Raw genomic sequence first — 27,897 nt, 5'->3', positions numbered from 1 at the left:
GCTCAAGATTCTTAACTTTCTTTCTCCTAGGAAAAGGCATCCTAGCATATGGCGATTCATCAACTCCTTTACCTTTCTCAACCTTCTTACTCTCTTTTTCTTTTATCTCCCTCTGTTTTTCAACTTCTTCTACTTCATCCTCACTAATCTCCACTTCCTTAGACATATTTTCATTTTCTACTTCTCCCTCATGTCTCTCATTTTCAACTACAACCTCTTGCTTATTTTCAACTTCTCCCTCATTGACCTTCTTTTTCAAGGGCTTCTCCACAGCTGGCCGTTCCGGTATCTCTCTACTCCTCAAAGTGATTCCATTGCAAGTTTCATTTTTAGGATTATCATGAGTGTTTCCACCGAAACCTCCTTGATTTTGCAACATAGAAAACTGTCTTGACAGCTGACCCATTTGCACCTCCAGATTCTTTATAGAAGCTTCATGATTCTTGTTAGAGGTTGCTTGACTCGATTTCATCGCTTCAAAGTTGCTTTGGGTCATGAGCATGAACTGATTTAGAGTCTCTTCCATCCTTGATGGAGGCCTTTGCTGCTGTTGCGGTGCACCTTGACCTTGCATACCGTTCCCCCACCCGGAACCGTTGTTATTGTTGTTGTACGGCTTCCGGAAATTGGCTAAGTAGCGAGCCTCCTCTGAACCCTCCGGGAAGCATCCGCCATTTGGGTGGTCCTGCAAACAAAAATCACAGCGCACATTGTCAATTTTACCTATTGGAGAAGATTGAACTTGTGGATTGGACAGCAGCTTCATCATTGCTTCCATTTGGCTAGTCATGAGCTTTTGCTGTGCCAATAGCGCTGTTTGAGTATCCAATTCCAACACTCCGCCTTTCTTCTTGGCTCCTCTATCATTAGTAGCTCTATACTCGTTTTGAGCCATGCTTTCCACCAATTCTCTTGCTTCAGTTTCGTCACGGTTCTTCAACGAACCACCGGCTGATGCGTCAAGTATCATTCGCGTTTGAGCCCTCAAACCTTGGGTAAACATTTGCATCTGATTGTGGCCATCGAAACCGTGATTCGGACACCTTTTAAGACAAACCTTGAACCTCTCCCAAGCATCATACAACGTCTCCCCATCCGCTTGTTCGAAGTTGCTAATTTCAGCCCTTCTTTCTAGAAACTTGTGAATGGGAAAGTAACGATCTAAGAACTTCCGCTCCAGCTGTCTCCAAGTCTCAATAGTTCCGGCGGGTATCGTGTCCAACCAATCTTTAGCACGGCCGGTGAGAGAATGCTTGAATAACCTCAGTCTTTTGTCCGATTCGCTCACCCCCGGTGGATCGGTATAGTCGCAGGCTTCATAGAAGTGAGACAAGTGTAAGTTCGGGCATTGAGCTTCCGATCCTGAATAAGGGTTCTCTTTTAGGGCGGAGAGGACCGTGTTCTTGATGTCGAATCAGACAGGATTCGCCGGCTGAAAGCCTTGATTTGCCAACGCGTCATTGTCTCTCCTCCCATAATCACCAAGGGTACGCCTTGGCGGTTGAGGAACCGGTGGAACCTGCTCTTCTTCCATCGTTGCTGAAGTCTGTCCTTGACAGTCCGGTGTATCCCTTAGCAAAGCTGTTCCCCTTGAAGCTTGGGCTTCCCTTGTTGCCTTCCGAATTGCGCGAGCTGTCTTTTCAATTTCGGGATCGAATTGTAGCTCAACTGGACCTGTTCTCCGCATGCACAAGGAAACACACAAGTAGAACGCTCCGGTAGAAAAATATCAAATAGAAAAATAAAGAAAACACAGAAAATATGAACACTATCGCCTTGTCGAATCAATCACAATCCCCGGCAACGGCGCCAAAAACTTGATGGATAATTTTCGCAAGTGAACGAATTACCACGTAGTAATAAAAATATCGATCCACAGGGATTGTGTGATTAAACTAGTCGAATAGTGCTCATAGACATTATGCAAGAAATACACATAAATTGGGGGTATGTTGAGTGATGATTTGTTAGAAAACGTGCTTTGATATAATGGAAAAGCGAGGTAGAATCATCGGAATCGCCTAGTCTATAGCTAAACCACATACAATCTACTATATCATAGGAATCTACTCAAGTGTTAACAACTAGATCGACAAATTAGTGAATCGCAATCTCTTGTCAAAATCCACTCTATTCGTTGTCGATACTCCCCCGATCTCTCGGGCGGAAGCTACCTACAACGAATGATATTAACGCGCGTCAATCGTTCGCTACACTCTATGCCTCAATCTCTCGACCGGAGACACTCGAGCGCTTAATGCAATTCAGTTCAGAAATTAAATCAATACTCTCGCACGTGACTTAACTCGAAATCATTACAACACTAATGAAGGATTATAAAGCATTAAACATCGAATTGCATTAAATCAACACTATGAACAGAGTAGTTTCTTACACATATAGCAGATTACATGAGGTCTATCTACATCCTAGGCTATCCTAGATCCTACCTCCGAAGAACTTAGCTCCTCATCTCCCTTTGTTCCCGTCCGAGCTTCAATGTCATGGCTTGTGAATCCATGCTATCGATGTGCTTGGAGCTATCCTTCGGAGTCTTGAATCCCAATCTTGAAGTTCCAAACCCAGAATGTAGATCAAATTTGCAGAATTTTCCAACCCGAAAACAGAATTATGCAGAAACTATATATACAGAAGGCAACCACGCCGCGCGCCAGATCTATCACGCCGCGCGTGGTTGCAAATCCATCAACTACGCCGCGCGTGGTAACAGAATCACGCGGCGCGTGATCAAGTCAGAGAGCAATCTTCTTCTTCAACAAGGCTTCACGCCGCGCGTGGTAAGGCATCACGCCGCGCGTGATCAGAGTGAAAATCTTGGCTCCCTGTGAGCTCCATCACGCGGCGCGTGATGGGCTACGCCCCCAGCGTAGTGAAAATCCTCCATTTCCTGCAATTTTTCCTGTTTTCTTGCAAAACAAGTAATCAAGCTTATGGTTAGATTTCTCTTATATTTATTGCTAAAAACCTACTAAAATGCATCTAATGTTGCTAAAATAGGCATGGATTAGAGAGTGTGACGATTCGTCATCACTCAACATCAATATTTCTTTTATCATAACCAATGTCCTGGAATTGATTCCACTAATCAAGTCATTTTCAAGAAACTTTGCATTTATTGATTCCACAATTCTAGTGCTGTGAGATGGACACTGTTGGCGTTGTATGGTTGGCCTCATTTTGCTAAAACATGTGATCCTTCTTGATGTGAAACTACATGCTTCCACCATCCAGTATAAGCAAGATGTCGGGTACAATGCTTCAACATTGGATACCACATCCAGAAGGCCGGGCCAAAATTCTCGCGCCAAAATTCTAAATATCGAATCCATAATAAATGTTCGTATGTGATAAGGAGCGCTGTCACGTATAATTAATAATGGACCTCGTGACCCAGTTTTGTTTGCTAATCAGATCTTCAAGTTAAGGAAACAAAACATTTAATTGAAGATTATTCCTTGAAGGAACCTTTGATCATGGTGAGCTATTGAAGTCTAATTGAAGACCTAGCCCGTGCTAGTGTAGGTTATTTAAAGTATGTTGACACCATTGTTCAGATCACTGAAACCAGATTTGAGTCTTACAAAGCGTGAGTTTAGGTTTTAGTTTTGTGTCTATTGTGTTCTGAGTCTTGTGTTGATTTACCACTAGACTAGGAACTGTGTGACTGTTTCATTGTAATATCTCTGGAGCTTCTAAGCAAGGAGATAGTGTGTGTATACCATTCCAAAGCTTTTAAGCACGGAAGTGGTGTGTGTGTGGTTTATGAAGTGTGTCTTCACCTATTAAATCTAGAAGTGTATGATCACAGTGGCTGTGGTCAAGAGGAGGTGAGCGGAGGTTCTCATACCTAGGTGTGTCTTAGGTAGAATATAGCACGGGTGGTGATTAGGTGAGAAGTCATAAACGGGAAGTTTATTAAGGGCTTCAAACTAATACTATCATAGTGGATTCACTCCTGGATTGGTATCCCCTAGAGTAGGCTTATGCTGAACTGGGTTAACAAATTACTGTGTTAATTTATTTTCAGTTTGTTTAGTTTATTATTCTTTTTGTATGCGCGGTTGGATGTTGGATCATTGGTTCACGCATTAAAAGTGTATTATAGTGGCGAAGCGTTGAGTACAACATCTTAACACTAGTGTGCCAGAATTTCAATTGGTATCAGAGCAGGCACCCTGCTCGAAACTCAGGGTGAGCTTCAGGGACGGAAATTTCTGGTGAGATGGACAAGGAAGGAGGAACGGTTTCTAAACCACCACTGCTAACTGGGCCTGAGAACTATGACTACTGGAAAGCTAAGATGATGGTTTTTCTTAAATCCATTGATAGCAGAACATGGAAAGCTGTAGAAAATGGATGGGAACCCCTAGTGGTCATTGATAAGGATGGAAAGGTAACCAGTGAAATCAAGCCTACAAAAGACTATTCTAAAGACGAGGATGACTTAGCTCTAGGAAACTCAAAAGCCTTAAATGCCATATTCAATGGGGTGGACATCAACATGTTCAGGCTTGTTAAACGATGCACTGTGGCCAAACAGGCGTGGGAAATACTCAGGAAAGCACATGAAGGAACCACCAAGGTAAAGCTGTCCAAACTTCAGATGCTTCGCACAAACTTTGAAAATCTGAGTATGAAGGAAGAAGAGATTATTCATGACTTTCACATGAATATTTTAGAATTTGCAAATTCATTTGATGCTTTGGGAGAACCCATATCAGATGAAAAGCTGGTGAGCAAAATCCTCAGATCTCTACCTAAGAGGTTTGACATGAAAGTAACAGCAATAGAAGAATCTCAGGATCTGGCCAACATTCAAGTGGATGAACTAATAGGCTCAGTTCAAACATATGAGATGAGCATAAACCAAAGAAAAGAGAAGAAAAACAAAAGTTTGGCTTTTACTTCTAATACTGCAGAAGATGAAGAGATAGATATGGAAAGTGATGAAAGCTTATCTGAAGCCATGGTGTTACTTGGGAGACAGTTCAACCGTATCATGAAGAGGATGGACAAAAGAAATAAATTCAATGGTCCAAGCACCAAATCTGACTTCAACAATAAGTTCAATGGTCCAAGCACCAAATCTGACTTCAACAAACCTGTATCTAGTCAAAGGAGGACCAGAAGTGATGACAAAAGTACTTCATCTAGAGGAGTTCAGTGTCATGAGTGCGAAGGATTTGGTCATATCAAATCTGAATGCCCTACTTTCCTGAAGAAGAAGAAGAGTCTTGCTGTTACTTGGTCAGATGAGGATGATTCAGAAGAAGAAGATGAAGGTGAATCTGCTAAACTTGTCAATGCATTGACAGGTGTCTGTGAATCTGATGCTGAATCATGTGATGAAACATCCTATGAAGAACTACTAGCTACCTACAAGGACCTATTCATCAGGAGCAATGAATTCTGCAAAGCCTTGGAAAAACAAAAGAAGGCGAATTGCCAACTACAGGCTGAGAAGAATGAATGTCTGGATATAATTAAGACTCTCAACAAAGAGATTGAAAAGCTGAATAAAGACTTGGAGCATTCTAGAAAACAAGTTAGAGTCTTTGCATCAGGAGAAGAAAAGTTTCAAGCCATGCTGTTAAAACAAAGTGCAGGTAAGAAACCCATTGACTTTGACTATGAGATAGTGGATCAAGAAATGGGTTACAACAAAGCTACAATCACTACCCCCATTGATAAAACTTTTCCTGTTAGTGGTGGGTTACTACCTCCTCATCCTCCCACACATCAGGGAACTGACACATGGTTGAAACCCAAGCAGCATGTCCAGACTAACTTGGTGCCTCAACATCCGCATCACCATCGATACAACAGGTCAAAATCTAGGACTAAAAGAAGGAATTGGAGGTGTCATTACTGTGGTAGGAAAGGGCACATCAGACCTTACTGCTACAAGCTGTATGGCTATCCACAGAATTCACGGTCACTTGAACCCAAATCTGAGAATGTGAATGTCAAGAAAGAGTGGAAGAAGAAGGAAGATGGTGTAAGCCTGATAGCCCATACATCACTACGAGCATCATCTAGACAAGATTGGTATTTTGACAGTGGATGCTCTAGACACATGACTGGAGTGGAAGGATATCTAGCCAATCTAAGATCCTATGCCACAAGTTTTGTAACATTTGGAGATGGAGCTAAGGGAGAAATAAAAGGAATTGGGAACCTAATTGACAATGGGCTACCAAACTTAGACAATGTTCTGTTAGTAAAAGGACTTACAACCAATTTGATTAGCATCAGTCAATTGTGTGACCAAGGCATGAAGGTGAACTTTACACAATCAGAATGTCTTGTTACAGATAGAGAAGGAAGACTGATAATGAAGGGAGTAAGGTCCAAAGACAATTGTTACTTGTGGGTATCTGAAGAAGGAAATTATATGTCTACTTGCCTCATAAGCAAAAATGATGAAGTCAAACTCTGGCATCAAAAGTTAGGTCATCTACATCTAAGAGGAATGAAAAAGGCCATAGCTGAAGAAGCAATCAGAGGATTACCCAAGCTAAAGATAGACGAGGGAATAATATGTGGAGAATGTCAGATAGGCAAACAAACCAAGGTGGCGCACCCGAGGCTTGAACATCAAACTACTACCAGAACACTTGAATTGTTACATATGGATTTGATGGGACCTATGCAGACTGAAAGTCTTGGAGCAAAAAGGTATGCTTTTGTTATGGTGGATGATTTCTCTAGATTTACATGGATAGACTTCCTTAAAGAAAAATCAGATAGTTTTGAAACATTTAGAAACTTATGTGTACAACTTCAAAGAGAAAAGGAGTCTGTCATCATAAGGGTCAGAAGCGATCATGGGAAGGAATTTGAGAACAACAAATTCTATGATTTCTGTGCATCAGAAGGTATATTTCTAGGATACTCTTTAAATAGCAGAGCCTATAGGGTGTATAACTCAAAAACCAAAGTCATTATGGAAACGATCAATGTTGTAATTGATGATGCACCATCCACTCAAACACAGGATGTAGAAACAGATGTTGAACCATCCCTTGACAATTCTAATGAGATGACACAAAGTGAAAAGTCTAAATTAAAAGGTGAGGAATCTGATCAAGACTCTGTACCTGTCCCAGTAAAAGCACCATCTATTAGGACACAGAAGAATCATCCTAAAGATCTAATCATAGGTGATCCAGACCAGGGCATTGCTACCAGAAGGAATTTTGATGCTATCTCAAACACTTGCTTTGTATCAAAATTTGAGCCTAAGAACATAAAAGAGGCTCTTACTGATGAGTTCTGGATTGAAGCAATGCAGGAATAATTGAATCAATTCAAGAGAAATGAAGTCTGGGATCTTGTTCCAAGACCACATGGAGTAAATGTCATAGGTACTAAATGGATATACAAGAACAAGTCTGATGAGAAGGGCACAATAACAAGGAATAAGGCAAGACTGGTAGCTCAAGGCTACACTCAGGTGGAGGGAATCGACTTTGATGAGACCTTTGCCCCCGTAGCAAGACTAGAATCCATAAGGCTGCTTCTTGGTGTAGCTTGCATCCTCAAACTCAAACTCTACCAAATGGATGTCAAGAGTGTCTTTCTAAATGGGTATCTTCATGAAGAAGTGTTTGTTGAACAGCCCAAAGGTTTCACAGATCCAAATCATCCGGATCATGTCTACAAACTGAAAAAGGCTTTGTATGGCTTGAAACAAGCACCAAGGGCTTGGTATGAGAGGCTAACTGAATTCCTGATCAACCAAGGATACAAGAAAGGTGAAAATGACAAGACTTTATTTGTCAAAGAAATGAATGGAAACTTGTTGATAGCACAGATATATGTTGATGACATAGTCTTTGGAGGGATGGCGGAACCGATGGTCCAACACTTTGTGAGACAGATGCAGTCTGAATTTGAGATGAGCTTGGTAGGTGAACTAACCTATTTTCTTGGATTACAGGTAAAACAGATGGAAGACACAATATTTGTGTCTCAAAGCAAGTATGCCAAAAATATCATAAAGAAATTTGGCATGGAAAATGCTGCTCACAAAAGAACACCTGCTGCCACACATCTAAAATTAACCAAGGATGAGAAAGGTGTAGATGTAGACCAAAGCCTGTACAGAAGCATGATAGGAAGCCTACTATACCTCACAGCAAGCAGACCTGACATCACCTTTGCTGTTGGTGTATGTGCAAGGTACCAAGCTGAGCCAAAAATGAGCCATCTTATACAAGTAAAAAGAATTTTGAAGTATGTCAATGGAACTTCTGATTATGGGATAATGTATTCTCACACCAACAATGCTAGGTTAATGGGATATTGTGATGCAGACTGGGCTGGGTGTGCTGATGACAGAAAAAGCACCTCTGGTGGATGTTTTTACCTAAGAGAGAATCTTATCTCATGGTTTAGCAAGAAACAAAACTGTGTTTCTCTATCCACTGCAGAGGCTGAGTACATTGCAGCTGGAAGTAGTTGCTCCCAACTTTTGTGGATGAAGCAGATGCTTAAGGAATACAATGTTGAACAGGATGCTCTAACATTGTACTGTGACAATTTAAGCGCCATAAATATTTCAAAAAATCCAATACAGCACAGTAGAACCAAGCATATTGACATTCGTCATCACTTCATCAGGGATTTAGTAGAAGAAAATATTGTGAAGTTGGAGCATGTTGCAACTGAAGAACAGGTAGCTGATATCTTTACTAAAGCATTAGATGCTAATCAGTTTGAAAGGCTTAGGGGCAAATTAGGAATTTGCCTACATGAGGAATTATAGCAGTTAAGGCATTATGTGCGCGCAACCGTTTTGTTCTCCAAATTTCAACTATTGGCGCACGTAAATCAAGGAAAGACAAAAAATAATTTCCATAACTTCTCAATTACACGCTATCAACTCTCATGTCATCATTATTCCTTCTCAAAACCTTCAACTTCCTCTAAACTTCTTGCTGCGATCTGCAACCTCAAATCATCATCTCAAATCATCAAAAACTTCAAAAACTTCAACAATTTCTCTGTGAAAATGTCTCAATCTTCCGGTTCTGCTTAGATCAAAAACAAAATCGCTGATACTGTGAAAACAAGATCTAAATCGAAGAAGGAAGGAACAACTATTGTGGTCGACGCGACGCCCATATCTAGTATCCCTGCAACTAGTTCTAAGAAGAAGAAATCTGCAAAATCCACTAAGAAAGTAAGTGAATCGTCTCCTTCAATTTTAATTAAGTCTGATACTGTTAAATCTAAGAAGAAGAAACCCCAATCTCCCGTAAAAAGGGGTTTGAGCATGTCTGAACTGTACTTGAGTAAGAACCCTTCTGAAACTGCGAATGTGGAATCGCATGGTGCTGCCTCCGGCAAAAATGCGAATGTTGAATCGTCTAGTAAAGCTAATGAAGAAAGTGCTAAGTCTGTTTCTGAAAAGGTCAATCAAGAAACCCCCTCTGCACAGGAAAACCCTAGTTCTGTTGAAACCCTAGGAAAAACCCAAAATATTGCTGAGAATGTTACTGTGACCAATAATTCTAGTGGTCCTGAGAATATGGCAGTTCCTACGAATGTCATAACTGATGTTGCTGAAAAACCCCAAGAAAAGGCTGTTGTAACCGATGCGCCAACTGGTGTTGAGTCACCCTCTATACCAACTGATGCTGAGAAGGATGTTGAACCATCAAAAGGAGATTCTAGCCCACATGCTAACACTGCCACTGGGTCGTTTGGCAGTGGATCTAATACTGAAGCTTCCACTGAAGAGGAAGTAAACAAAGAAAGTACTCCTGAACAAGTGGCTGACTCTGAGCCAGAGAATGAAGCTGGTGAGGATTCTAAGAAAACCACCAATGAAGAACAGAACATAGTGGATGTTGATGAAGTCCCCTCTGAAGAAGATCTGGAATCTCCACCTACTCAGAAAGGAATTGGGAGAAGACTGAGAAGCAGGACTACTACACCTGCACCTGCTGTTACCACTACCCCTGTTGTCACCAAGAAAACAAAGGACACTACTCTGAAGCCTGTCAAGTATGGTCCTAAGAAAGGATGGAGCAAGTCTATACCTCCTCTTGAGAAGAAAAAGGGTGTGCTGAAAAGGAAGAATGCACCATCAGGTGACTCTGATTTTGAAGCTGAAAAGGATGACTCAAGCATCAAGCCTCCTGCTAAGAAGGCTATGTCTGCTAAGAAGGCCATGCCTCAAGCTGCTGCCCCTGACACTGAAGACTTCCCTTGTGACAATGTTTCATTTCATCTTCCATCCTATGCTCAACGATGGGGAATAATATGCAGAAGAAGATTGGCTTTGGAGAGGGAACTAGGCAAGGATATTCTAGAGTGTGAAGAGATTGTGAGCTTGATCAATGATGTTGGATTAATCAAAACTGTGTGGGGCTTAGGCTCTTGCTATGAGAAGCTGTTTAGGGAGTTTGTTGTCAACATTCCTATAGGTTGTGGCAATCCCTTGGACAAAGAATTTTAGAAGGTATTTGTTCGAGGAAAATGTGTGACATTCTCTCCAAGTGTGATCAACAAAGTACTGGGCAACTCTGATGATCCTCATCCTGACATAGAGGTATCTGACAACGTGGTCTGTAAAACCATCACAGCTAATAAAGTGAAAACCTGGCCAAAGAAGGAGAAGGTACCTGCAGTGAAGCTGACCCAAAAGTATACTATCCTGAATCGTATTGCATCTGTCAACTGGGTCCCTACTACACATGCATCTGATATTGCAACAAGTCTGGGTAAGCTCATTTATATGATTGGTACTGGTACAAAATTTAATGCTGGTCAATATATCTTTAATCAAGTTGTGCAGCATGCTAAGACCTCTGTCTCCAAGCAACCTATTGCTTTTCCAACATTGATCTGTGACATCATCCTGTCCCAACATCCTCATATAAGGCATGAGGGTGAGTCTGCTAAGAAAAGGGCAACTCCTCTTGCCATTCATCAGAAGCTGTACAGTAAACAGCATGCTCCAGATATTGTTGGACCATCAAATGCTGCTGCTGATACTCCTATGACAAGGAAGGAGATGATTGCTATGCTGGAAGCAAACTGTAAGGAGCTAGATGAAAAGAAGTTGCAGTTTGAAAGGATGATACATGCTCTCAGGGTTGAAGAGGCTGCAGCTCAAGCAGCTGATGCAGAGGATGATGGTACTAGTGGTGAGAAGAAGCTGACTCAGATGCTGAAGGAGAAGAAAGTGATTCCTCCCCAAGTGCTTCTGTGTAATTCTGATGTGTTTTTATTTTTTTTTCTGGATTTTTGTTTTGCAAGTCTGTGGGCTGAGCCCTGAATTTAGCACCTAGTGTGCATGGTGTGTAATAATTTTGTCTGCACTTTATGTCCTGCTACTATCTGCACTGCTTTTGGATATTTTTTATGCAGTTCCCATTTTGTCTATTTTGTGGCTAAAAAGGGGGAGTAGTTATTGTATAGTTATCGTATGCCATAATAGATGCTGGATAATACGGTGCATGAATTAAGGGGGAGTAAGATGAACTTGGTACTCGCGTCTACTAATGAGGGGGAGCAATATTTCTCTGCTAAGCACACAATGTGCTACTGCATGTTGAAGCATCATCTGTTCCTGAGAATTTATTCTTTAGGGAATTTATTTTTCCCCAGTGTTTCTTTTATGAGAATCTTATACTCTCTATTGGCAAATTCCTGTGAGGCTACTTGTGCTTGTCCTTCCGCTGTTGCATGCTTCTGAAGTTCTAATTTGATACATAATAAATATGCTATTGTTATATGAAGGGTTATTAAAACAAGCATGTTAAACTGTTCTACTTTACTTCATGACTGTGTGCCTATGTTGAGTTGAAGAAAGGTAGCTTGTGTATCTCTCTAGAACGGTTGAAATAATCTTAGGATGTTTTAGCCAAAAATTGCCAAAGGGGGAGATTATTGGCGTTGTATGGTTGGCCTCATTTTGCTAAAACATGTGATCCTTCTTGATGTGAAACTACATGCTTCCACCATCCAGTATAAGCAAGATGTCGGGTACAATGCTTCAACATTGGATACCACATCCAGAAGGCCGGGCCTGTGTATGTTGAGATCTCGCGCCAAAATTCTAAATATCGAATCCATAATAAATGTTCGTATGTGATAAGGAGCGCTGTCACGTATAATTAATAATGGACCTCGTGACCCAGTTTTGTTTGCTAATCAGATCTTCAAGTTAAGGAAACAAAACATTTAATTGAAGATTATTCCTTGAAGGAACCTTTGATCATGGTGAGCTATTGAAGTCTAATTGAAGACCTAGCCCGTGCTAGTGTAGGTTATTTAAAGTATGTTGACACCATTGTTCAGATCACTGAAACCAGATTTGAGTCTTACAAAGCGTGAGTTTAGGTTTTAGTTTTGTGTCTATTGTGTTCTGAATCTTGTGTTGATTTACCACTAGACTAGGAACTGTGTGACTGTTTCATTGTAATATCTCTGGAGCTTCTAAGCAAGGAGATAGTGTGTGTATACCATTCCAAAGCTTTTAAGCACGGAAGTGGTGTGTGTGTGGTTTATGAAGTGTGTCTTCACCTATTAAATCTAGAAGTGTACGATCACAGTGGCTGTGGTCAAGAGGAGGTGAGCGGAGGTTCTCATACCTAGGTGTGTCTTAGGTAGAATATAGCACGGGTGGTGATTAGGTGAGAAGTCATAAACGGGAAGTTTATTAAGGGCTTCAAACTAATACTATCATAGTGGATTCACTCCTGGATTGGTATCCCCTAGAGTAGGCTTATGCTGAACTGGGTTAACAAATTACTGTGTTAATTTATTTTCAGTTTGTTTAGTTTATTATTCTTTTTGTATGCGCGGTTGGATGTTGGATCATTGGTTCACGCATTAAAAGTGTATTATAGTGGCGAAGCGTTGAGTACAACATCTTAACACTAGTGTGCCAGAATTTCAGACACTATAACTTATACCCTTTAAGATTTTTCGGCATATCCAATGAGATACCTATTTATAATCATAGGGTCTAATTTCTTGTGGATTGTAAACTCTTACTTTAGACGGGCATCCTCAAATGCGTATATGACACAAACTCAGTTTCCAACCTTTAAATAACTCAAAAGGTGTGTTTGGGACAACCTTAGTTGGAACACGGTTCAATATATACACTACCGTTTTAAGAGTTTCACGCCACAATGACTTTGAAAATCCGGAGTAACTACGCATACACCTAACTATGTCCATTCTCAGTATATCTATAATAATATTTTTCACCTCTATCATTTGTCACGATCTTAATTTGCATTTCGCATTATTCTCCACTTCAGCCTTAAAACTTTAGACGCTTCCAATGCTTCGTAATTATTATGAAGCAAGTAGATATACATATATCGCGAATAATTAATCATCAATGAAAGAGATGAAGTATTTCGGACTTTGTATATCCATGTACGGACAACATATATCTGGATGTATGATTTCTAATATTTAAATTCTCCTCTTGGCACATTTCTTATGTGCGTTAGTTTGCCTTTCCTAAATGCAATTTACACAAGTCTCAAAATTAGTGAAATCCAAAGTATCAATCACTTCATCATTCAATAGTCTTTTAATTTTCTGAATGGAGAAATGTCTTAATCTCCGGTGCCATAGAATAGAAGATTCATTATTTATAACACATCATTTAGTTTCAGCTTGAACATGCATAACATTATTAGTGGCATGAATTTGAAAAATTAATTGAAAAAAGAGACCATTGGATAATTCGTCATTTCCAACAAATTTAAATTTATAAAACAAACTGAAAGATGTTTCATAAAAATAAAGGATTATCTCAATGGTTCAAGTGTTATATAGAAATTAATTTTCTAGAAAAAATTTGGAACATAAAAAGTCTTTTCCAAATTTAAAAAACAAAGCCACCACTTAAAAATTAAATTGCATGTTCCAACAATCTCTATATGTGAACGTTTCTTACTTCCTGAATAGATGCATTGTTAACTTGGAAATGATTTCCTTAAGTTGGTTATACACTGTAAGGTATTCAATAACATGGATTGTAGAACAAAAACCAACCCACATGTGTTATAAATAACATCAACCATATTAGACTCATAACAGACAAATGAGATTGGTTTACCTTTCAAGATCATGATCTTTCCCATATTTGCATTATAACATCTTTATTGATTTTCATCACCAATCTTTTTTCTTGTTGAACACACATGGTTAAGAGTTCATTGACTGACCATTTATCCTTATGTGTGTTATAACCGAATAAATATAATCTCAATGCAATTAAATTTCGAAACGATACAGGCAGTCCAGCGGTTGAGCATTAGACGTAATATACAGGCCCAGGTCCCAGGTTCGAAAGTAACTGGTAGGAATATTTTTCATTATTTTTATTTGGCTTAAATGCAGTTTTACCCCCCCTATTTTGAAAAATGCGGAATTTTATCCCCCCTATTTTAAAATGCGGAATTTTACCCCCCCCCTATTTTATAATTTGTTGGATTTTGCCCCCCACCAAAATTTTGCACAAAATCTGCTTCTGAGCCTCAAGTTCAAAGCTACTCACAGAACTCAATTTGGATCAATAATTCACCAAACTGGTACCGAAACGACCGCAATCGAGTTAGTTTTCCACAGAATCAAACTCCACTAAATTTGGAGTTACAGAGAGAGATTAATTACTGTTTTAGTGAAGGTCTGTTCAAATTAATTATCGTATGAAACTACTACTGGTATTCTCGTCATTCCTCTCACCCTGTAGCTCGTTTTTTAATACTATTTACATGTATGGAAATCTAACGAAATTACCCTTGTTGGCATTTCAATTTCGTCGAATTTGGAGTTACGATGTGTTCGGTAGACAATGTTGAATTTGAAGATCACAAGTAGATTTCTGCAGAATTAGTAATTGGACAGACCTTCACTAAAACGGTAATTAATCTCTCTCTGTAACACTAAATTTAGTGGGGTTTGAGTCTGTGGAAAGCTAACTCGATTACGGTCATTTCGGTAGCCATTTGGTGAATTATGGATCCAAATTGAGTTGTATGCGAAGCTTTGAAGTTGTGACTCGAAAGCAGATTTTTTGCAGAATTTTGGGGATATACCTTCACTAAAACGGTAATTAATCTCTCTTTGTAACTCCAAATTCAGTGGGGTTTTATTATGTGGAAAGATAACTCGATTACGGTCATTTCGGTATCCTTTTGGTAAATTATTGATCAAAATTGAGTTGTGTGCGAAGCTTTAAAGTTGTGACTCGAAAGCAGAATTTTAGGGGGGGCAAAAACCAACAGGGGGGGTAAAAGTCCGTGTTTTAAAACAGGGGGGGTAAAATTCCGATTTAATCAAAACAGGGGGGGCAAAACTGCATTTAAGCCTTTTTATTTTAATCAAAACTGTTCAAAAAAATAAATTTCTCAAATATGAATCATAGCGGTATCAAACCCACGATCTCGTCATAAAAGGAGAACAATTCGGCCGCTACGACACATACTTCAGTTTTGAATAAATATGCGTTACAAAATATTTAGAGTAACAGTATTGACTAAAATTAATGACTCATCTTCAACCTCCAGACGGGTTAGATTGACCCGGTTGAAAACCCATGCGACCCGTAACAGCAAAACACGATTTCAGGTAAAAATAACACCGAAAATTCACGTTTTAAACACATAATCATGAATCTAAAACCTTTCCATATGATTCAATATTTTTCTGCATCTAAAACAGTCTTAATCTGAAATCGAAATTTCTAAAAACTTCAAGTAAAAACCCAGACTTTTAAAGTTTTTGATTTCATACTTATTTTAATCTGTAAACCAGAATTCAAACACAGAAACATCAACCGAAATTTTCGAAACTTTGTTCTTCATGGTTTAAAAGGAATTTCAGTGTATAAACTGTTACAAATATATGAAATCAAAAATTTTAGTCTCGATTAAATCCCCAATAATTAGAACACGTAATTGCAAGGCAGAGGCAAACAGGGCTCTGATACCAAATGTTAGAATTTATACAATTTCATAAACGAAATTCAACCTTAAACAGCGGAAACTAAATTGGAATTAAATAGCCGAAATACCTCCAGTCATTGCTCTTGCTTAAACCTTGCCTGAGGATTGTTCTTGATTGTTTGAGGATGTTCAAGCTCTTCTAAACCTTCTACAATCTTCCTTAGATGGTGTAAGTTACTAAATAGAGATATGAGGCTCAGGGAACCAAAACCAAGGGATTGCACTCTATTTATAACTTTTGTCCATCACAAAAATATTTTACATGCAATCATAACTACCACACTATCTTTATGGGCAGTTACTATATTTGAGGGAAAGAATAAAAACCACAATTTAGACTTAATGGATAATTACCACAATGTGCACTTAATAGTAATTATCCCTTATTTAAATTAATAAATAAAAGGAGATAAATCCAACAAAAATGTCTTCCCTATCTGTCCCACAAATAGGGCAATTTGTGATCCACTCTTTAGAATTTCTCCAGGTTCATTAATAAGCGATCCGTTCTTGCCAGCTAATCAAGTTTTTAAATGAACAAGCGGAAATGGACATGTAGTAAAAATGAAAGGGAAAAATATAAAAATAAGCATGCGATGCTTTAGAAATTTGAAAATATTAATTGATCGAAGATGAATTCTAGAAAATATAGTTTATGAGAGGTAATATTCAGTAACTTAATTTGTGAAATTGTTGTGAGATTATCTTTCACGACAAATAGAGATTTCTTAAAACAAATTAGCCTTAAATATCACATTAGTTCTTATATATTCGCGTTTTTTTGGTTTTAATCCCTGTATTTTTTTTTTTTAAAACAGTCCATGCATGTTCAATTCCTTTTGCTTTTAGTCCCTAGCGTCTAAAAAATACTGACGTGGCTAACGGCGTGACACGTGACAACTATAACGTGACAAATGAATGACCAAAAAGAAAAAAATATTAATGAAGGACCAAAACCAAAAAAAGATTTAAAATCCCTAGAATAAAAACAAAACAATTTTTTTTTTTACTTTAACGATTTTTAATTTTTCAAAATATAAGAAAACCATTTTCGTTTTTTAAAAAAAATGAAATTTAAAATCCCCGTTCACGTTTTTTAGTTGAGTAATCAGTCAATTTAGTCCCTAAACTATCACTCTCTCACCAACTTGGTCCCTAAACTATTAAAAATAACTAAAAGGTCCCTAATCTATTTTCCATCCGTCAATTTAGTCCCTAAACTATCAATCTCTCACCAACTTAGTCCCTAAACTATTAAAAACAACTAAAAGGTCCCTAATCTATTTTCCATCCGTCAATTTAGTCCTTAAATTATCACTCTCTCACCAACTTAGTCCCTAAACTATTAAAAACAACTAAAAGGTCCCTAATCTATTTTTCATCCGTCAATTTAGTCCTCGGTTAACTTGTCTATAAAACCCTAAAATATTATCACCCTTTCTTTTTCCACGTGCTTCGACGAAAACAACCACCCTGCTCGCCGCCAACCACTCCACTCTCCGGCAACAACCGTTTTGCTCGCAACGCAAATATAACATCTAGTCGTCGAACTCAATTCATTCTTTCAGAATAATCATTTAGAACGAAAGAGATCTTTAGTATGAAAAAAGTGGCAATTGTCGGTTTCTTTTTTTTTTAACACAGAATATTTTTTTTATTCAACTTTTTGACAGAAAGATTAAAAAAAATGATATGATTCAACCGTTTTTAGTTTTATAGCTTGTTGTTTTGTCTGGTTTAATAATACTGTTTATCCTAGTGAGTTTTATAGTCCCACTGGACCGGAAGCTTCTCAAGCTCAAGCATTTACTTTTCTTGTTAGTGACTACGCTAAAATCAGGTCTGTTTTTTGTTCTCACTTTTGTAAATTTGTAAGGGTTTGTGATTTTGTTTTATCCCTTTGAAGTTTATACTGTGATCTCTTGTTTCTTGCGGGTCTGGGAGTTTTTTTATCCTTCTATTCCTTTTCTTCTGTTTTAGTATGCTAACAAAGTCTTATTAAATTCCAAGCATTTGTATGGTGAATTATCTTTGCAGGCTGATTGTGTTATTGGTAATACTAGTTGGAGCTAGCTTTTTTCATCCATGCTAGTGTGTTAAAAAGTGCCTTGAGATATTATAACAGGTTTGTTAGGAATCATAAAATAATGTTTGTGAGGGACTAAATTTAAGGATGTGAATATAGTTTAGGGACCTTTTAGTTGTTTTTAATAGTTTGGAGACTAAGTTGGTGAGAGAGTGATAGTTTAGGGACTAAATTGACGGATGAAAAATAGATTAGGGACCTTTTAGTTGTTTTTAATAGTTTAGGGACTAAGTTGGTGAGAGAGTGATAGTTTAGGGACTAAATTGACGGATGAAAAATAGATTAGGGACCTTTTAGTTGTTTTTAATAGTTTAGGGACTAAGTTGGTGAGAGAGTGATAGTTTAGGGACTAAATTGACTGATTACTCTTTTTTAGTTAATCAATATGTTGGAGGTCCGTCGTCATCACAACCAAGGGGTTGGGATAAAATTTGTAGGAGACTTATTGAGTAGTTTGTCATGTATTTTAAGACCTATGCCTATTGGTTATACATCTTAGTTAGATTATGCATTTTGAGACTTATCTACTGCTATCTATATATATAAATCTTAGATAGTTGTGGAATTGCTTATCTAAACCCTAATCTAAAAACCAATGAAAATCTTTCATTTAGCCACATCATCCACTTACATCTATTTAATGTGGGGTACTAATTATAATTATTATAATTATTATTATTATTGTTTTGGGTTATTATTCATTTTAAAAAAATTTTGTTCATTTTATTATTTTGTGTATTTTATTGTTTTTTTTTTCAAAAAAGTTAATGTTTTTGCTAATAATCTTTTGTCCAATCTTTGTAAATATAAGGAGTTGACCGATTGTGATCAGGACCACTTTCTAATGTTAGTAAAAAAAAAGATAAAATAAAATTTACTAATGATTGTTATGCCCTGTATGATTTTTATCATATTCGATATTTGAGTATGAGTTAGGTTGGCTTATCTTTGCTCCAATAAATTTCAAATTAATATAAATGTCAAATTCGATAATACAGTAGTTTTTTTGTAAGAGATAATGAAGTAGTTTATCCAACTCAGAATCCTCCAATGAGATTTATAATATATATAAAAAATTTATGTTTTAACATCGATTGTTTTCCATTGTCAATTATATGTTGTCATTTCCATAGTTATTTTGAAGAATGAGTTAAAGATATTGCTAATCAATGTTAATGAAGAAGATACCAAAGTAACTTCAAATGTGATGTATAAATAAGTTTTTTAAATGTATAAACGTCTATATATATATATATAATTCTTAGATAGTTGTGCAACCACTAATCTCCCTAATCCACGTCAGCCACTTATATCCAATTAAACCACTCAATAATGTCACATCACTTCTACTTATATCATTGTCATCTCTATACACTTTTTCATATGCCTACATTTATATACCTATGACTTTTCATTATACACCCACTCAACTAATAATAATAGTTTTTACTAAATTATACGCACTAATTAATCTTTTATACTATATATTGAATTATAGTGTCCAATTAAGAATCAAATGCACAGTGTATGAGTATGACCACAAACCGTTTTCATAGTGACATGACAATTTATGAATTACCAACTTATTTTGATAGATGCAATAGGATCCATTGTAATCTTTTCGAAATGTATAAACACATCTTTAATATCTATCTTATATTTACATAATTTTTTTAATTATTATTATTATTTTGTTGTTGTTGATGTTATTATTATAATTTTCATAATACTTATTGTTTCAATTTAGACGAATGATTTTTCAACATTATAATATAAAATACCGCATAACACCCGTGCATCGCACGGGTGTGGGACTAGTTTTGGTTAAATTATGTATTTTGAGATCTGTGTATTTTGAGACCTATCAGTATGTATTTCTAACAAGTCATATGACTTATTAAGTCATATGTATTTTGTTTATGTAAGACAAGTTATATTATTAACAATTTTTTAGTGCCTTAATGGTCACTTGTTATTAGTTTGTGTAATATCAAGTACATTTGCAATTTTAAGCACACTATCAATATAGCCAGATTTTTTAGCATGTCCTAAAATAATTTTAGCACACTGTGAACAAGTTTTTTTTACATTATAGGCATATGGATTTTAAATTTTAGCACACTCTTATATATATATATATATATATATATATATATATATATATATATATTGTGTTTTTGTTTGGAAAAAAATTGGTTTTTTTAAAGTAAAAAATGCTAAAAAAATTGTTTTTTTTTTAATATTTATTTTAGAGATTTTAATTATTTTTTTTTGGTTTTGGTCCTTCTATTAATAATATTTTTTTGGTTTTGTCCTTCATTTGCCACGTCATAGTTGCCACATGTCACACCGTTAGCCACATCATTATTTTTTATACGACAAATGACGGAAGGAAATAAAACCAAAAAGAATTGAACATGTAGAAACCGATTAAAAAAAAATAAATACAGGAATTAAAATAAAAAAACCGAACATACAGAAACTAATGGATATTTGAGCGAACAAATTAATTAACCATAGAGATGCTCAGACACACCTAGTTCGGAGCTCAAATTCTATACCCCACATGTGCAAAGTGCAAACTAATATATTGTTGATATATTTGTTTGTGAGTTGTTCTCTTTTCGGCGGATTCTATAGGTTGAGAGACTATGATAGGTCTCTCACCAAGCCATGTGTTTTGTGGATCGGATTGAATTTGTACGTGATATTATGATGTATTGTCAGTATTATATTATTTTTATTTTTGCAAAAAAGTTTCCAATTTTTTCGGAAAAAATTTTCGATCTTTTTTAGGGAAAAAAATTTCGATTTTTTTCGGAAAAAAGTTCCCAATTTTCTGGGGAAATTTTTGATTTTAGATAAAAAAAATTCCGGAGGTTTTGTCTGAAAAAAAAAGTTTCCGTTCTTTTTTCGGGAAAAAAATTCCGATATTTTATTCGAAAAAAAGTTTCGGATATTTTCCGGGAAAAAAGTTTCTGATATTTTTCTGAAAAAATTCTAATATTTTATTCAAAAAAAAAGTTTTTAATATTTTCTGTTTTTTCACTCTTTTTTGTATCAGCAATACTTTTTCATATGAACATTTCGAAACTATTCCCCCCAAAAAATCGGGAACTTTTTTCCGGAAAACATCGGAACTTTTTTCAGAAAAAATCGAAATCTTTTTTTTCGGAAAAAATCCGAAACTTTTTTCCCGAAAAAAGAACGGAAACTTTTTTTCCAGAAAAACTCTGAAATTGTTTTTATCTGAAATCGAAACTTTTTCCCTAAAAAATCGGGAACTTTTTTCTGGAAAATAATCGATAATTTTTTTCCGAAAAAATATCAAAAACTTTTTTTTCAAAAAAAAATAAATTTTAATACTGACAGTACATCATAATATCATTTACACATTCAATCCAGTCCACAGAACACATAACTCATCGGTGAGAGACCTATCATGGTTTCCCACCCTAAAATCCGCCTGTTCTAGAAGCTTCCTTTTTCATATCAATAATCCATAATATAATATAATTACATGTTTGGATATTGAGCAACCTCCCCCTAATGCATTAAAAAATAAAACTTTCCCTTATCAAGCACACTAAGGGCCCGTTTGGTGCGCAGGATAGGATAGTGATAGGATAGGATATACAACAGGATAAGGATAGGATATGATATCAGCAGGATAACAGTTATCCTTAGTTATCCTATCCTGTGTTTGGTGCACACAGGATAACTGTGTTTGGTGCACACAGGATAACAAATATGATAATTATTATATAATGTTTTTAATACATACTAACTCATAATAATATGATAACATGTATAACATATTTAAATGACAAAATTACCCTTGTAAAAGAATTGTTATTTTTTAAAAATTATTTTGTAATACTTTGAATTTTATAAATAAAAAATATAATTAAGTAATCAAATACCTTTATATAATTTTAAATCAAAATCATGAGAAAATAATCAAGCTTAATTTTTTATATGAATCGTGATCAAATAAATAACTCAATGATATATTACATTTAAAATAAAAAAAACTCAATGATATATACATGTTAGATAAGCTAAATAAATATATATCTCATACGTAAATAATAAAATTACCATCGCAAAATAATTATATTTAATTTGTTATAAAATTTAAATTAAGTAGAATTTTTTAATAATTATTTTACTTTAAAATATTGTAATTTTAGTAGAATTTCGATTTTTTAGATTATTTAAATTACATAATTGCCCTTGTGAGAAAATCACATTTTTTTATATTTAAAAATTAATTATTTTATTATTAATTTACTATCAAATTATTTTATTATTTATATTTTATTAATTTTCATTTTTTATTTTAAAATATATTTTATAGAATAAATCAATAATTTTTTTTCTTATCCTATCCTGTTGGTAACCCAGCTCAAATTCAGGATAAGAATTTTAACTAGAGAGACAGGATAGGATAAGCTTCAGGATTAACTTATCATATCCCGCTGTGTCACCAAACACTTGATTGAGACAGGATATGATCTAGTTATCCTATCCTGTGCACATGGGCGGACCTGTTCAAGGCATGGTGTAGCTATAGCCACACCAGCCCGGTCCAAATTTCTCTAAAAATAAAAAATAAAAATTTTATAAATAATTTTAAGTCATTTTGTATATATATTCGTACAAATATTAATGTAAATATTAGTTTAGAGTTTATTATTGATAACTGTAAATTTTTCGTATACATATTAGTTTAAGTATTTGTGCAAATATTAGTTCATAGTCTATTATTGATGATTATATTTCAACTCTTTCGTTATACATGGAGTATTATTTTAAGTTATATAATTTAATTTTATAATAATCAACTTGACTTTATTTGTCAAAAAACAGTGGACAACTAATTGAATTCATAGTATTGGATAAAATTAGCAATTGAACTAGCATATAAATATGATATGACATAGAAAAAATGTTTAATTAATATTTAATTTTTTCAAGTAAGATAATACGGGTAAAATTGGAATAAAAATTAATAAGTTATAAACTAATTGAATTAAACAAATGATATGCATGATTTAACATATATATTCAATAAATTATAGTCCTTTCTTTTTTTCCGAATAGAAATTTGGTGGTGTTTTAGATATAGTTTGTTGGTTTCTTTTTTTGAATAAATATTTTCTGGTTTGTTTTTTTTTTTTTATATATACATGTTGTATTAGTGGTAATTTCATATATTGTTTGTTGTTTAATTGAATTATCAGAATAAAAAAAATTCGGTAGTGCCTAGTTTTTTTTAGCCACACTAGAATGTTATGGCTAGGTCCGCCCCTGCCTGTGCACCAAACGGACCCTAAAAAGATTAATCTTTTATATAGTACTGTAATATATTAAATGAAGAAAATCTAAACATATGCGCACAAAACAGAGAAAAAACTTTGATATAGTGTAAAATAATATAAGAAGAAAATCTAGATAGGGTAGACATGGACACAAAACTTAAAAAATATAATTGAACAAGATATCACTCTTTTTCAGCGGTATGAAAACTGATACTATAATCCAATAAGAGGCATAACATAATTAATCCAATAATTAATAATATAGTACAATTATTACATGAAAGGATTGAGAGAGTGACATTAAGAGAGATAGAGAGGATTGAGAGAGATGGGGAGATGAGTGAAGGAAAGGATCCAAATTCAATGAGATGGGTTAACTAACCCTCCCTCTATCAAGAAGCACACTAATTTGCTTATTTATGTAATGAGAAAGAGTTAAAAATAACTAAAAATTATGATCATACACACATCATAAAAATCGTATTCAGATGAAATGACACGAGTTTTTTTTTTTTTTTTTTTTTCCGGTAATAAAACTAGTAAAACTTAAGAATTGAGTACATTTTTTTCATTCTTGATCATCTAATCTCATGAGAATTGCAGATTTAAGACTCTCTTCATTTCTTATCTCTTTAGGAACTTGAACAACAACAACATCTTGAACCATAACTTCATTAACACAAGATATACTAGCATGATGTACCTGAAATTCCAAATCCTTGAATACACTCATTAATCTAGCACCAGGATGATTAATATTCTCTGATTGAACTCTAATCATAGCATCATTTCCAATAATCTTCACATCAATCTCCAAAGCAATAACATTATTATTTTTACAACAAGGTCTTTTTTGATCCACAACAGTTGAAGTTGTCACTGTACTTTGATTATCCATAGTTTCCATCTTCACTTTTTTAGATTCACTTTTTTTCTCAGATTCTAAATCTTTAATCTTTGATTTTAACTCATTGATGTAATCCACTGCATCTGATAACAAAGAAGCTTTATCCATTCTTGAAACATTTGGAACCACAGCTCTTAAAGCATAGAATCTATGATTCAGTTTCTCTCTCCTTTGTCTCTCTGCTTCTACATGGTTCATTGGTGTTTGAGTTGTTCCTGTTAATGGTTTTCTTCCTCTCTTCTTCAGTTCTCTTTTCTCATCAACAGAATCACTTTTTGGTGTTTCTAGTTGAGGACAATAATCTGAATCAGAATGTTCAGAATCAACATAATGAGATTTTTTTGGTGAAACAACAATGTTATGTTTTTGTTGTGATTTTTCGTTCATCATTTTTTGCTTCTCATCTGTTTCTTTGTTGGTGCCGGAGATGAAACCCATGTCGGAAAATGAGATGTTTTGGTCGAAAGTTTGGATTTTGTCAAGTGGGGTGGTGGAGATAAGATCTAATTTTGAGTTTGATTCTGACGATGTTGATTGGAATTGGAACATAGATTTTGTTTGGTGTACGAGGTTCCAATTTTGTTGGATATTTTCATAAGAACCCATTTCGATTACACCGTTAGTTGTCGGAATACATATTAACGTTTCAATTCCGTGCACGTGTGCTTCATTGGATCTCTCACAATTATAAAATTGAAGTTCATGTTTACTATTTAACCAAAGAACAGAATCTAAAGCAAAAGCTTTACCAGGTAAAGAAATTGAAGAAGAATTACCAACACAAAAATTTCGAGTCAAAGACATAACATAGAACCAATCCGCATCGCCGTTTGTAGACGTGTCAGTGTTCGTGTCGTTTTCTTTTTTTGAAGATGTTGTTTCTTTGGTTCCTTGGAAATGGCCTTCACCCCAAGATAAGAAAGTGTTACCTTTTTCATCTTTTGTTGTTTGCCAAAAAATGGCATAGACCCAATTTTCTGATTGAGATTGGAGTAACAATTGAAGCTTTTGTTGAAGGGTTTGTGTTTGTGTTTGTGTTTGTGGTGAAGGGTTTTCATTGAGGAATGAAATCATAGAGGAAGATGAAGAAGGTGAAATGATGAAATCTTCCATATGGCTAAAGTAAAAGCTAATAGATGTTTTGATAAGATTGGAAAAGATGGAGAAAAGGGAACAAGAGGTTGAGATTGATTAATAGTGTAAAAGTGGAAATTTTTATGTTGTACGGATGAATAGTAGTCTAGGTCAGTGTTTTAAAAACCGGACCGGACCGGCCGGTCGAACCGGTTGGACCGGGAACCGGAGGGTCAACCGGTCTGGTCTGGATGTTGGATCGGACATGCTATCGAACCGGTGAAAATCGCATGAACCGGAGAAAACCGGAGAAAACCGGCGAACCGGCGGTTTTTCAAACCGGCCGGTTTATTTGCAAGCCTATTTTTTCAATTTTTTCTAACAAATTCTGCAAATCAGCCGTTCCTTTTTTTTTTTTCTCATCTTAAACGTTCTGTAAGTTTTGTTTTTTGTTTTGTTTTCCATAGCTGAATATAGAAATCAGAAGAACGGTGAGGAAGAATAGAACCGAGTAAAACAAGTTTTCAAAATCTAATTTAGATTGTAAGATCCTGTGATTTTAGATCTTACTCATCCTACACAGTCCAATTGCAAAAGTGCAGCACGAAGAAAACAGCATATCAGTGTGATTCGTTTGACTTATTTCCTCTATTAACAAGACAAAGAGAGAGAGAGAAAAAAAAAAGAGAAGAAGGAGATAAAAGAATTTGAGAAGGGATAAAGAAGGAGTGCGGCTGTAAATTTGTAAGCACCGAGAGAAACATTATACAATTAGGGTTTTTTTACCTTTTAAATGGGCTTGGCCCATAATAATAATATTTAAATGTAGTAAAAAAACATTGTAAGAATAAATGTACACAGTATTTTATTATTTACGGAAGTTCAAGGGAATATCCACCAAATAATATAAAAATTAATATTAAATCCTTTAAATAAGTAATAATGATATTATCCAATTTAGTCATGTGATCAGTGACCCAACGGAGACCAATGAACCAATGACCCAGTACCTTCACCGATTTAATGTCCGGTTCGATTTTTAAAACACTGTTTGTAGCTTTTATTCTTTGGTTTTAGCATATCAATTAGTTCTATTTTATAGTTAGGGTTATATAATGGGCTTGGGCCATATTTTTTGAAATGCGGGTTAGTGTAATTTGTAATTTTTTTATTTTTTATTTTATTGAAATGTGATTTGGTCTTGAAATATGTATTTTTTTTGTTTTGAAATATGATATTTTTTAAATACCAAATTATTCGGTTTAATAATAACTATATAATTTTATTATAGAGACCGGTTTAATCTACCGGTTTAATCCGTTTTAATCCGGTTTGTCATACGATTCGACCAGTGACCCAGTGGTTCGACCAGTGAACCAGTGAACCAGTACCCTCGCCGGTTCGATATCCGGTCCGGTTTTTAAAACACTGGTCTCTAGGTTAAGGGAATAATAGTTTGAGGTGGGATTTAGAGAGAGAGAGAAGATATAGGAAGATTTATGAGTGTAAGTGGAAGGGTTTACTTGTGCATTATATGGTGAAGTAAGAGTGTTAAATGTGGTGGGAATTGATTGTGAAAAATATGTGCAAATAATGTTGAAATGAAATAGTGTAGTGGGACTATTAGACATCAGAAGCACGTGAATGAAAGCGAGAGGTGCAATGATGCGCATTAGAACTTGCCATAAATTATGGCTTTGGCTAACGTGCACAAATGCATCATATGATCTACGGTGTATAAGTTAGCGATTTTGTTATAATGAATACGAATTTTATAAAATTCACTGTTGATTAAAAGTTTATATCATATAGATCATTCATAATTTTTTTTGAAAAAAATTAAAAATAATTTGATATGTTATTGAGACCCGTTAAAATTAACGATTTATAAATTTTTATTAAATACCGTTAATCTTTACGGGTCTCAATAACATATCAAATGATTTTTAAATTTTTTTATGGATGATCTATATAATATAAACTTTCAATTCAACAATGAATTTTATAAAATTTGTATTCGATATAATAAAAATGCTAACTTATGCACCGTGCACTATATAGTGCACTTGTGCAGGTTAGAACTCGCCATAAATCATAATCATATATGGGAAAGTATATACTAAGTGGTGTTTGTTGTAGGGTCTTGTGTTGTATTTGGTAGGGTCTTGTGTCTGGAGAACTAGAAATCAAATGAAATTCAATGGATGAATTTTAGTCCTATCATGGGATAATTACATTTTTTTTTTAAAGGTAGTTAACTATAGTTTTAGTCTCTTCATTCATTCATATATTGGCCATATAATATAATTGGTTTTCCATTTTAAAATCACATAGTTTTGGTCTATTTTCATATTAATTTTTAGAATAAGAAATAATGATGTATCTTGTTTTAAATGATGTTTCATACAACTTAATAATGTAAAACAATCAACTACACTATTAAAATTCCTTTAAAACTTCTCAATTTAGATATGATTTAGATATGATATATCATCA

The 27,897-nt window shown here is 35.2% G+C and overlaps 2 protein-coding genes across 2 annotated transcripts; one reads left to right on the top strand and one right to left on the bottom strand.

Annotated features, from left to right (window-relative positions):
- The first annotated feature begins 6,967 nt into the window (after window positions 1-6,967).
- On the top strand, window positions 6,968-11,430 carry LOC123886395. Its single transcript, XM_045935715.1, has 4 exons — window positions 6,968-7,246; window positions 9,242-10,457; window positions 10,581-11,218; window positions 11,404-11,430. Exons 1-4 carry the CDS (start codon window positions 6,968-6,970, stop codon window positions 11,428-11,430), a joined length of 2,160 nt encoding a protein of 719 aa, XP_045791671.1.
- Window positions 11,431-23,644: 12,214 nt separating this feature from the next.
- LOC123883482 (transcription factor MYC2-like) lies at window positions 23,645-25,567 on the bottom strand. The gene has a single exon (XM_045932297.1). The coding sequence runs from the start codon at window positions 25,438-25,440 to the stop codon at window positions 23,989-23,991; it is 1,452 nt and encodes a 483-aa protein (XP_045788253.1). The 5' UTR covers window positions 25,441-25,567; the 3' UTR covers window positions 23,645-23,988.
- Between the last annotated feature and the right edge of the window lie 2,330 nt (window positions 25,568-27,897).

Source organism: Trifolium pratense, linkage group LG5, assembly GCF_020283565.1.
Source record: "Trifolium pratense cultivar HEN17-A07 linkage group LG5, ARS_RC_1.1, whole genome shotgun sequence".
Taxonomy (NCBI): domain Eukaryota; kingdom Viridiplantae; phylum Streptophyta; class Magnoliopsida; order Fabales; family Fabaceae; genus Trifolium; species Trifolium pratense.
The sequence above is the reverse complement of the archived record's forward strand: the minus strand, read 5'-3'. Positions and strand labels throughout refer to the sequence as shown.

What these genes read in the sequence shown, in the direction of transcription:
- LOC123883482 (XM_045932297.1), bottom strand. Translation starts at nt 25,440, where the DNA reads ATGGAAGATTTCATCATTTCACCTTCTTCATCTTCCTCTATGATTTCA.
- LOC123886395 (XM_045935715.1), top strand. Translation starts at nt 6,968, where the DNA reads ATGGAAACGATCAATGTTGTAATTGATGATGCACCATCCACTCAAACA. An exon ending in CTATCTCAAACACTTGCTTT is followed by an intron (nt 7,247 to 9,241) that starts GTATCAAAATTT and finishes ATTTTAATTAAG; the next exon opens with TCTGATACTGTTAAATCTAA. An exon ending in AGATGCTGAAGGAGAAGAAA is followed by an intron (nt 11,219 to 11,403) that starts GTGATTCCTCCC and finishes TTTTTTATGCAG; the next exon opens with TTCCCATTTTGTCTATTTTG.